Source organism: Narcine bancroftii, chromosome 5 (genome assembly GCF_036971445.1).
Source record: "Narcine bancroftii isolate sNarBan1 chromosome 5, sNarBan1.hap1, whole genome shotgun sequence".
In the NCBI taxonomy this organism is placed as follows: domain Eukaryota; kingdom Metazoa; phylum Chordata; class Chondrichthyes; order Torpediniformes; family Narcinidae; genus Narcine; species Narcine bancroftii.
The window spans coordinates 141,113,497-141,125,669 of record NC_091473.1 but is presented as its reverse complement, the minus strand read 5'-3'; the positions used below and the strand labels follow the sequence as shown (position 1 = coordinate 141,125,669).

At 37.3% G+C, this 12,173-nt stretch overlaps 1 protein-coding gene across 8 annotated transcripts in view; it reads right to left on the bottom strand.

Moving 5' to 3' along the window:
• mtf2 (metal response element binding transcription factor 2) overlaps window positions 1-12,173 on the bottom strand; it is a 62,512-nt gene that overhangs the window by 4,775 nt on the left and 45,564 nt on the right. For 5 of the 8 annotated variants that reach the window (XM_069939260.1, XM_069939262.1, XM_069939261.1 and 2 more), the window contains exon 14: window positions 11,278-11,385. In XM_069939260.1, coding sequence (XP_069795361.1) covers window positions 11,278-11,385 — 108 coding nt within the window. Of the gene's footprint in view, window positions 1-11,277; window positions 11,400-11,419; window positions 11,777-12,173 lie in introns of those variants that run through there. The other 3 variants (XM_069939265.1, XM_069939268.1, XM_069939266.1) reach the window with 3 other exon arrangements.

Genomic DNA, 12,173 nt, shown 5'->3' with positions numbered 1-12,173 from the left:
GGTTAAGTTCTAATCGGTTTAACATTCACCACGGTTAAGTTCTAATCGGTTTAACATTCACCACGGTTAAGTTCTAATCGGTTTAACATTCACCACGGTTAAGTTCTAATCGGTTTAACATTCACCACGGTTAAGTTCTAATCGGTTTAACATTCACCACGGTTAAGTTCTAATCGGTTTAACATTCACCACGGTTAAGTTCTAATCGGTTTAACATTCACCACGGTTAAGTTCTAATCGGTTTAACATTCACCACGGTTAAGTTCTAATCGGTTTAACATTCACCACGGTTAAGTTCTAATCGGTTTAACATTCACCACGGTTAAGTTCTAATCGGTTTAACATTCACCACGGTTAAGTTCTAATCGGTTTAACATTCACCACGGTTAAGCTCTAATCGGTTTAACATTCACCACGGTTAAGTTCTAATCGGTTTAACATTCACCACGGTTAAGTTCTAATCGGTTTAACATTCACCACGGTTAAGTTCTAATCGGTTTAACATTCACCACGGTTAAGTTCTAATCGGTTTAACATTCACCACGGTTAAGTTCTAATCGGTTTAACATTCACCACGGTTAAGTTCTAATCGGTTTAACATTCACCACGGTTAAGTTCTAATCGGTTTAACATTCACCACGGTTAAGTTCTAATCGGTTTAACATTCACCACGGTTAAGTTCTAATCGGTTTAACATTCACCACGGTTAAGTTCTAATCGGTTTAACATTCACCACGGTTAAGCTCTAATCGGTTTAACATTCACCACGGTTAAGCTCTAATCGGTTTAACATTCACCACGGTTAAGCTCTAATCGGTTTAACATTCACCACGGTTAAGCTCTAATCGGTTTAACATTCACCACGGTTAAGTTCTAATCGGTTTAACATTCACCACGGTTAAGTTCTAATCGGTTTAACATTCACCACGGTTAAGTTCTAATCGGTTTAACATTCACCACGGTTAAGTTCTAATCGGTTTAACATTCACCACGGTTAAGTTCTAATCGGTTTAACATTCACCACGGTTAAGTTCTAATCGGTTTAACATTCACCACGGTTAAGTTCTAATCGGTTTAACATTCACCACGGTTAAGTTCTAATCGGTTTAACATTCACCACGGTTAAGTTCTAATCGGTTTAACATTCACCACGGTTAAGTTCTAATCGGTTTAACATTCACCACGGTTAAGTTCTAATCGGTTTAACATTCACCACGGTTAAGTTCTAATCGGTTTAACATTCACCACGGTTAAGTTCTAATCGGTTTAACATTCACCACGGTTAAGTTCTAATCGGTTTAACATTCACCACGGTTAAGTTCTAATCGGTTTAACATTCACCACGGTTAAGTTCTAATCGGTTTAACATTCACCACGGTTAAGTTCTAATCGGTTTAACATTCACCACGGTTAAGTTCTAATCGGTTTAACATTCACCACGGTTAAGTTCTAATCGGTTTAACATTCACCACGGTTAAGTTCTAATCGGTTTAACATTCACCACGGTTAAGTAAGTTCTAATCGGTTTAACATTCACCACGGTTAAGTTCTAATCGGTTTAACATTCACCACGGTTAAGTAAGTTCTAATCGGTTTAACATTCACCACGGTTAAGTTCTAATCGGTTTAACATTCACCACGGTTAAGTTCTAATCGGTTTAACATTCACCACGGTTAAGTTCTAATCGGTTTAACATTCACCACGGTTAAGTTCTAATCGGTTTAACATTCACCACGGTTAAGTTCTAATCGGTTTAACATTCACCACGGTTAAGTTCTAATCGGTTTAACATTCACCACGGTTAAGTTCTAATCGGTTTAACATTCACCACGGTTAAGTTCTAATCGGTTTAACATTCACCACGGTTAAGTTCTAATCGGTTTAACATTCACCACGGTTAAGTTCTAATCGGTTTAACATTCACCACGGTTAAGTTCTAATCGGTTTAACATTCACCACGGTTAAGTTCTAATCGGTTTAACATTCACCACGGTTAAGTTCTAATCGGTTTAACATTCACCACGGTTAAGTTCTAATCGGTTTAACATTCACCACGGTTAAGTTCTAATCGGTTTAACATTCACCACGGTTAAGTAAGTTCTAATCGGTTTAACATTCACCACGGTTAAGTTCTAATCGGTTTAACATTCACCACGGTTAAGTAAGTTCTAATCGGTTTAACATTCACCACGGTTAAGTAAGTTCTAATCGGTTTAACATTCACCACGGTTAAGTTCTAATCGGTTTAACATGCACCACGGTTAAGTTCTAATCGGTTTAACATTCACCACGGTTAAGTTCTAATCGGTTTAACATGCACCACGGTTAAGTTCTAATCGGTTTAACATGCACCACGGTTAAGTTCTAATCGGTTTAACATTCACCACGGTTAAGTTCTAATCGGTTTAACATTCACCACGGTTAAGTTCTAATCGGTTTAACATTCACCACGGTTAAGTTCTAATCGGTTTAACATTCACCACGGTTAAGTTCTAATCGGTTTAACATTCACCACGGTTAAGTTCTAATCGGTTTAACATTCACCACGGTTAAGTTCTAATCGGTTTAACATTCACCACGGTTAAGTTCTAATCGGTTTAACATTCACCACGGTTAAGTTCTAATCGGTTTAACATTCACCACGGTTAAGTTCTAATCGGTTTAACATCCACCACGGTTAAGTTCTAATCGGTTTAACATCCACCACGGTTAAGTTCTAATCGGTTTAACATCCACCACGGTTAAGTTCTAATCGGTTTAACATCCACCACGGTTAAGTTCTAATCGGTTTAACATCCACCACGGTTAAGTTCTAATCGGTTTAACATTCACCACGGTTAAGTTCTAATCGGTTTAACATTCACCACGGTTAAGTTCTAATCGGTTTAACATTCACCACGGTTAAGTTCTAATCGGTTTAACATTCACCACGGTTAAGTTCTAATCGGTTTAACATTCACCACGGTTAAGTTCTAATCGGTTTAACATTCACCACGGTTAAGTTCTAATCGGTTTAACATTCACCACGGTTAAGTTCTAATCGGTTTAACATTCACCACGGTTAAGTTCTAATCGGTTTAACATTCACCACGGTTAAGTTCTAATCGGTTTAACATTCACCACGGTTAAGTTCTAATCGGTTTAACATTCACCACGGTTAAGTTCTAATCGGTTTAACATCCACCACGGTTAAGTTCTAATCGGTTTAACATTCACCACGGTTAAGTTCTAATCGGTTTAACATTCACCACGGTTAAGTTCTAATCGGTTTAACATTCACCACGGTTAAGTAAGTTCTAATCGGTTTAACATTCACCACGGTTAAGTTCTAATCGGTTTAACATTCACCACGGTTAAGTAAGTCCTAATCGGTTTAACATTCACCACGGTTAAGTTCTAATCGGTTTAACATGCACCACGGTTAAGTTCTAATCGGTTTAACATGCACCACGGTTAAGTTCTAATCGGTTTAACATTCACCACGGTTAAGTTCTAATCGGTTTAACATTCACCACGGTTAAGTTCTAATCGGTTTAACATTCACCACGGTTAAGTTCTAATCGGTTTAACATTCACCACGGTTAAGTTCTAATCGGTTTAACATTCACCACGGTTAAGTTCTAATCGGTTTAACATTCACCACGGTTAAGTTCTAATCGGTTTAACATTCACCACGGTTAAGTTCTAATCGGTTTAACATTCACCACGGTTAAGTTCTAATCGGTTTAACATTCACCACGGTTAAGTTCTAATCGGTTTAACATTCACCACGGTTAAGTTCTAATCGGTTTAACATTCACCACGGTTAAGTTCTAATCGGTTTAACATCCACCACGGTTAAGTTCTAATCGGTTTAACATTCACCACGGTTAAGTTCTAATCGGTTTAACATTCACCACGGTTAAGTTCTAATCGGTTTAACATTCACCACGGTTAAGTTCTAATCGGTTTAACATTCACCACGGTTAAGTTCTAATCGGTTTAACATTCACCACGGTTAAGTTCTAATCGGTTTAACATTCACCACGGTTAAGTTCTAATCGGTTTAACATTCACCACGGTTAAGTTCTAATCGGTTTAACATTCACCACGGTTAAGTTCTAATCGGTTTAACATTCACCACGGTTAAGTAAGTTCTAATCGGTTTAACATTCACCACGGTTAAGTTCTAATCGGTTTAACATTCACCACGGTTAAGTAAGTTCTAATCGGTTTAACATTCACCACGGTTAAGTTCTAATCGGTTTAACATTCACCACGGTTAAGTAAGTTCTAATCGGTTTAACATTCACCACGGTTAAGTTCTAATCGGTTTAACATTCACCACGGTTAAGTAAGTTCTAATCGGTTTAACATTCACCACGGTTAAGTTCTAATCGGTTTAACATTCACCACGGTTAAGTAAGTTCTAATCGGTTTAACATTCACCACGGTTAAGTTCTAATCGGTTTAACATTCACCACGGTTAAGTTCTAATCGGTTTAACATTCACCACGGTTAAGTTCTAATCGGTTTAACATTCACCACGGTTAAGTAAGTTCTAATCGGTTTAACATTCACCACGGTTAAGTTCTAATCGGTTTAACATTCACCACGGTTAAGTAAGTTCTAATCGGTTTAACATTCACCACGGTTAAGTTCTAATCGGTTTAACATTCACCACGGTTAAGTTCTAATCGGTTTAACATTCACCACGGTTAAGTTCTAATCGGTTTAACATTCACCACGGTTAAGTTCTAATCGGTTTAACATTCACCACGGTTAAGTAAGTTCTAATCGGTTTAACATTCACCACGGTTAAGTTCTAATCGGTTTAACATTCACCACGGTTAAGTTCTAATCGGTTTAACATTCACCACGGTTAAGTTCTAATCGGTTTAACATTCACCACGGTTAAGTAAGTTCTAATCGGTTTAACATTCACCACGGTTAAGTTCTAATCGGTTTAACATTCACCACGGTTAAGTTCTAATCGGTTTAACATTCACCACGGTTAAGTTCTAATCGGTTTAACATTCACCACGGTTAAGTAAGTTCTAATCGGTTTAACATTCACCACGGTTAAGTTCTAATCGGTTTAACATTCACCACGGTTAAGTAAGTTCTAATCGGTTTAACATTCACCACGGTTAAGTTCTAATCGGTTTAACATTCACCACGGTTAAGTTCTAATCGGTTTAACATTCACCACGGTTAAGTTCTAATCGGTTTAACATTCACCACGGTTAAGTTCTAATCGGTTTAACATTCACCACGGTTAAGTTCTAATCGGTTTAACATTCACCACGGTTAAGTTCTAATCGGTTTAACATTCACCACGGTTAAGTTCTAATCGGTTTAACATTCACCACGGTTAAGTTCTAATCGGTTTAACATTCACCACGGTTAAGTTCTAATCGGTTTAACATTCACCACGGTTAAGTTCTAATCGGTTTAACATTCACCACGGTTAAGTTCTAATCGGTTTAACATTCACCACGGTTAAGTAAGTTCTAATCGGTTTAACATTCACCACGGTTAAGTTCTAATCGGTTTAACATTCACCACGGTTAAGTAAGTTCTAATCGGTTTAACATTCACCACGGTTAAGTTCTAATCGGTTTAACATTCACCACGGTTAAGTTCTAATCGGTTTAACATTCACCACGGTTAAGTTCTAATCGGTTTAACATTCACCACGGTTAAGTTCTAATCGGTTTAACATTCACCACGGTTAAGTTCTAATCGGTTTAACATTCACCACGGTTAAGTTCTAATCGGTTTAACATTCACCACGGTTAAGTTCTAATCGGTTTAACATTCACCACGGTTAAGTTCTAATCGGTTTAACATTCACCACGGTTAAGTTCTAATCGGTTTAACATTCACCAAGGTTAAGTTCTAATCGGTTTAACATCCACCACGGTTAAGTTCTAATCGGTTTAACATCCACCACGGTTAAGTTCTAATCGGTTTAACATCCACCACGGTTAAGTTCTAATCGGTTTAACATTCACCACGGTTAAGTTCTAATCGGTTTAACATTCACCACGGTTAAGTTCTAATCGGTTTAACATTCACCACGGTTAAGTAAGTTCTAATCGGTTTAACATTCACCACGGTTAAGTTCTAATCGGTTTAACATTCACCACGGTTAAGTAAGTTCTAATCGGTTTAACATTCACCACGGTTAAGTTCTAATCGGTTTAACATGCACCACGGTTAAGTTCTAATCGGTTTAACATTCACCACGGTTAAGTTCTAATCGGTTTAACATTCACCACGGTTAAGTTCTAATCGGTTTAACATTCACCACGGTTAAGTTCTAATCGGTTTAACATTCACCACGGTTAAGTTCTAATCGGTTTAACATTCACCACGGTTAAGTTCTAATCGGTTTAACATTCACCACGGTTAAGTTCTAATCGGTTTAACATTCACCACGGTTAAGTTCTAATCGGTTTAACATTCACCACGGTTAAGTTCTAATCGGTTTAACATTCACCACGGTTAAGTAAGTTCTAATCGGTTTAACATTCACCACGGTTAAGTTCTAATCGGTTTAACATTCACCACGGTTAAGTAAGTTCTAATCGGTTTAACATTCACCACGGTTAAGTTCTAATCGGTTTAACATTCACCACGGTTAAGTTCTAATCGGTTTAACATTCACCACGGTTAAGTTCTAATCGGTTTAACATTCACCACGGTTAAGTTCTAATCGGTTTAACATTCACCACGGTTAAGTAAGTTCTAATCGGTTTAACATTCACCACGGTTAAGTTCTAATCGGTTTAACATTCACCACGGTTAAGTTCTAATCGGTTTAACATTCACCACGGTTAAGTTCTAATCGGTTTAACATTCACCACGGTTAAGTAAGTTCTAATCGGTTTAACATTCACCACGGTTAAGTTCTAATCGGTTTAACATTCACCACGGTTAAGTAAGTTCTAATCGGTTTAACATTCACCACGGTTAAGTTCTAATCGGTTTAACATTCACCACGGTTAAGTTCTAATCGGTTTAACATTCACCACGGTTAAGTTCTAATCGGTTTAACATTCACCACGGTTAAGTTCTAATCGGTTTAACATTCACCACGGTTAAGTTCTAATCGGTTTAACATTCACCACGGTTAAGTTCTAATCGGTTTAACATTCACCACGGTTAAGTTCTAATCGGTTTAACATTCACCACGGTTAAGTTCTAATCGGTTTAACATTCACCACGGTTAAGTTCTAATCGGTTTAACATTCACCACGGTTAAGTTCTAATCGGTTTAACATTCACCACGGTTAAGTTCTAATCGGTTTAACATTCACCACGGTTAAGTTCTAATCGGTTTAACATTCACCACGGTTAAGTTCTAATCGGTTTAACATTCACCACGGTTAAGTTCTAATCGGTTTAACATTCACCACGGTTAAGTAAGTTCTAATCGGTTTAACATTCACCACGGTTAAGTTCTAATCGGTTTAACATTCACCACGGTTAAGTAAGTTCTAATCGGTTTAACATTCACCACGGTTAAGTTCTAATCGGTTTAACATTCACCACGGTTAAGTTCTAATCGGTTTAACATTCACCACGGTTAAGTTCTAATCGGTTTAACATTCACCACGGTTAAGTTCTAATCGGTTTAACATTCACCACGGTTAAGTTCTAATCGGTTTAACATTCACCACGGTTAAGTTCTAATCGGTTTAACATTCACCACGGTTAAGTTCTAATCGGTTTAACATTCACCACGGTTAAGTTCTAATCGGTTTAACATTCACCACGGTTAAGTTCTAATCGGTTTAACATTCACCACGGTTAAGTTCTAATCGGTTTAACATTCACCACGGTTAAGTTCTAATCGGTTTAACATTCACCACGGTTAAGTTCTAATCGGTTTAACATTCACCACGGTTAAGTTCTAATCGGTTTAACATTCACCACGGTTAAGTTCTAATCGGTTTAACATTCACCACGGTTAAGTTCTAATCGGTTTAACATCCACCACGGTTAAGTTCTAATCGGTTTAACATCCACCACGGTTAAGTTCTAATCGGTTTAACATTCACCACGGTTAAGTTCTAATCGGTTTAACATTCACCACGGTTAAGTTCTAATCGGTTTAACATTCACCACGGTTAAGTTCTAATCGGTTTAACATTCACCACGGTTAAGTAAGTTCTAATCGGTTTAACATTCACCACGGTTAAGTTCTAATCGGTTTAACATTCACCACGGTTAAGTAAGTTCTAATCGGTTTAACATTCACCACGGTTAAGTTCTAATCGGTTTAACATGCACCACGGTTAAGTTCTAATCGGTTTAACATTCACCACGGTTAAGTTCTAATCGGTTTAACATTCACCACGGTTAAGTTCTAATCGGTTTAACATTCACCACGGTTAAGTTCTAATCGGTTTAACATTCACCACGGTTAAGTTCTAATCGGTTTAACATTCACCACGGTTAAGTTCTAATCGGTTTAACATTCACCACGGTTAAGTTCTAATCGGTTTAACATTCACCACGGTTAAGTTCTAATCGGTTTAACATTCACCACGGTTAAGTTCTAATCGGTTTAACATTCACCACGGTTAAGTTCTAATCGGTTTAACATCCACCACGGTTAAGTTCTAATCGGTTTAACATTCACCACGGTTAAGTTCTAATCGGTTTAACATTCACCACGGTTAAGTTCTAATCGGTTTAACATTCACCACGGTTAAGTTCTAATCGGTTTAACATTCACCACGGTTAAGTTCTAATCGGTTTAACATCCACCACGGTTAAGTTCTAATCGGTTTAACATTCACCACGGTTAAGTTCTAATCGGTTTAACATCCACCACGGTTAAGTTCTAATCGGTTTAACATTCACCACGGTTAAGTTCTAATCGGTTTAACATTCACCACGGTTAAGTAATTTCTAATCGGTTTAACATTCACCACGGTTAAGTTCTAATCGGTTTAACATTCACCACGGTTAAGTTCTAATCGGTTTAACATTCACCACGGTTAAGTAAGTTCTAATCGGTTTAACATTCACCACGGTTAAGTTCTAATCGGTTTAACATTCACCACGGTTAAGTAAGTTCTAATCGGTTTAACATTCACCACGGTTAAGTTCTAATCGGTTTAACATTCACCACGGTTAAGTTCTAATCGGTTTAACATTCACCACGGTTAAGTTCTAATCGGTTTAACATTCACCACGGTTAAGTTCTAATCGGTTTAACATTCACCACGGTTAAGTAAGTTCTAATCGGTTTAACATTCACCACGGTTAAGTTCTAATCGGTTTAACATTCACCACGGTTAAGTAAGTTCTAATCGGTTTAACATTCACCACGGTTAAGTTCTAATCGGTTTAACATTCACCACGGTTAAGTTCTAATCGGTTTAACATTCACCACGGTTAAGTTCTAATCGGTTTAACATTCACCACGGTTAAGTTCTAATCGGTTTAACATTCACCACGGTTAAGTTCTAATCGGTTTAACATTCACCACGGTTAAGTTCTAATCGGTTTAACATTCACCACGGTTAAGTTCTAATCGGTTTAACATTCACCACGGTTAAGTTCTAATCGGTTTAACATTCACCACGGTTAAGTAAGTTCTAATCGGTTTAACATTCACCACGGTTAAGTTCTAATCGGTTTAACATTCACCACGGTTAAGTAAGTTCTAATCGGTTTAACATTCACCACGGTTAAGTTCTAATCGGTTTAACATGCACCACGGTTAAGTTCTAATCGGTTTAACATTCACCACGGTTAAGTTCTAATCGGTTTAACATTCACCACGGTTAAGTTCTAATCGGTTTAACATTCACCACGGTTAAGTTCTAATCGGTTTAACATTCACCACGGTTAAGTTCTAATCGGTTTAACATTCACCACGGTTAAGTTCTAATCGGTTTAACATTCACCACGGTTAAGTTCTAATCGGTTTAACATTCACCACGGTTAAGTTCTAATCGGTTTAACATTCACCACGGTTAAGTTCTAATCGGTTTAACATTCACCACGGTTAAGTTCTAATCGGTTTAACATTCACCACGGTTAAGTTCTAATCGGTTTAACATTCACCACGGTTAAGTTCTAATCGGTTTAACATTCACCACGGTTAAGTTCTAATCGGTTTAACATCCACCACGGTTAAGTTCTAATCGGTTTAACATCCACCACGGTTAAGTTCTAATCGGTTTAACATCCACCACGGTTAAGTTCTAATCGGTTTAACATCCACCACGGTTAAGTTCTAATCGGTTTAACATTCACCACGGTTAAGTTCTAATCGGTTTAACATTCACCACGGTTAAGTTCTAATCGGTTTAACATTCACCACGGTTAAGTTCTAATCGGTTTAACATTCACCACGGTTAAGTTCTAATCGGTTTAACATTCACCACGGTTAAGTTCTAATCGGTTTAACATTCACCACGGTTAAGTTCTAATCGGTTTAACATTCACCACGGTTAAGTTCTAATCGGTTTAACATTCACCACGGTTAAGTTCTAATCGGTTTAACATTCACCACGGTTAAGTTCTAATCGGTTTAACATTCACCACGGTTAAGTTCTAATCGGTTTAACATTCACCACGGTTAAGTTCTAATCGGTTTAACATCCACCACGGTTAAGTTCTAATCGGTTTAACATTACCACTGTTAAGTTCTAATTTGTTTTGTTTCCTGCAAGGTCAAAAGTTAAGTTAGTACGCCTTGCCTGCTTAATGGGTTTTTAAAAAAACTCCTGCAATAGAAATTAACATTTTCCCAAATGTTAAACCAAAAAGATTTATAATAATTAGCTCCATCTACAAAATTTGCCCCAGAATGTGAATAATTAAAAGGCAATAATGTATCAAAAGTGCAATTGAACTTTTCCAAACTAGAGGTCATCAAAAAGATCTCCTTGCCCTCAATTTACTCAAAATGTATTGTCAAACAACCTTTCATCATGTGAAGGGAGTGGAATATAAAAGAATTTTGGGAAGTGGTAGGCAATGGAGAGCAACCGTATGCCCTCAAATAAATAGATCAACCACAATAAATATTCTTATTTAGAAATAGCTCGTTATTAATAAATTTATGAGTTTCAGAAAATGCTTTCAAGCAGATCCAGTGACTCAATACTTTTGAACATATTCGACAGTTACATCAAAATGAACAGCATAACGATGCTAATGAACAGAATTTTAAGATATCAATTCAATGCAAATTCTACTCTTGTTGTTTTTTCCCCCACTTAGGTAATCTTACTTCTTTTTAGTTTATTGCAGAAAAGACGACTCACCTGGACTGCCGAGACAGACTAGTTGAGGTAGTTTCTGTAGTACTAGCTGCACCAGTAGATTCAACGTCAGAGGTATTAGAAGACTGTGCCGTTTGCTCAACAAGTCTCCTTTAATAAAATAACTTATTTTAAAATAACTTGGGGTTCATGGGTGATGTAATTAAAGCAAGACTAGAATCTTAAATTTTATAAAGGCACTTCGAGACCAAGTTGGCAAAGGAGATTGAGAAATTAAGGCATGATTGTAGTAAATGAGAAAATGTTTGAAAAATTCTCAATTCATAAACATATCCAATTCCTTGAAGAGAAAAAAAATTGTAGCTGCTTCGAGAATGACAATATGGCTGAATTAGTATTCTTACTTAAAATCAAATGGTTATTAGTTTGCACTAACCAGGTGCTGATATTTAAGCACCATTCTCAGAGAATGGTCTTGCATGCAGTCTTTCAGGTCAGGTACAAGCATCATTCCGGCTAGATGGCAGTGGAAGCCTGGAAACTGGGCAATTTCAATCGATAGGAAAACATTTCTGATTATAAATGTACTGGTGATTGCAGGAGCAAGGTGTTTACACATTTTTTGAAAATACAAGTTCTAAAAATCAAATGATAGAAAACAATGAGTGAATATATTGCAAGGCTTAAAGTGGCGACAGAATGAAGTCATTTCTGGTTGAAACACAGAAAAGATAACTTCACTGTTCAAGAATGCAGAGTGGAGGAAAGTGAATCAGGGAAGATGCAGGGAGGGAAAAAATGTGTGAAACAAATCAGTAAACCCCTTCTGATTCTCAGGGAAGGCAACATGAAAAATTTGAGCCGACAAAATGCTGCACAATTTTAAGATGGAGCATCATGAGATTGGGATTAATGCGGGCATTATAAAAAAAAGACAG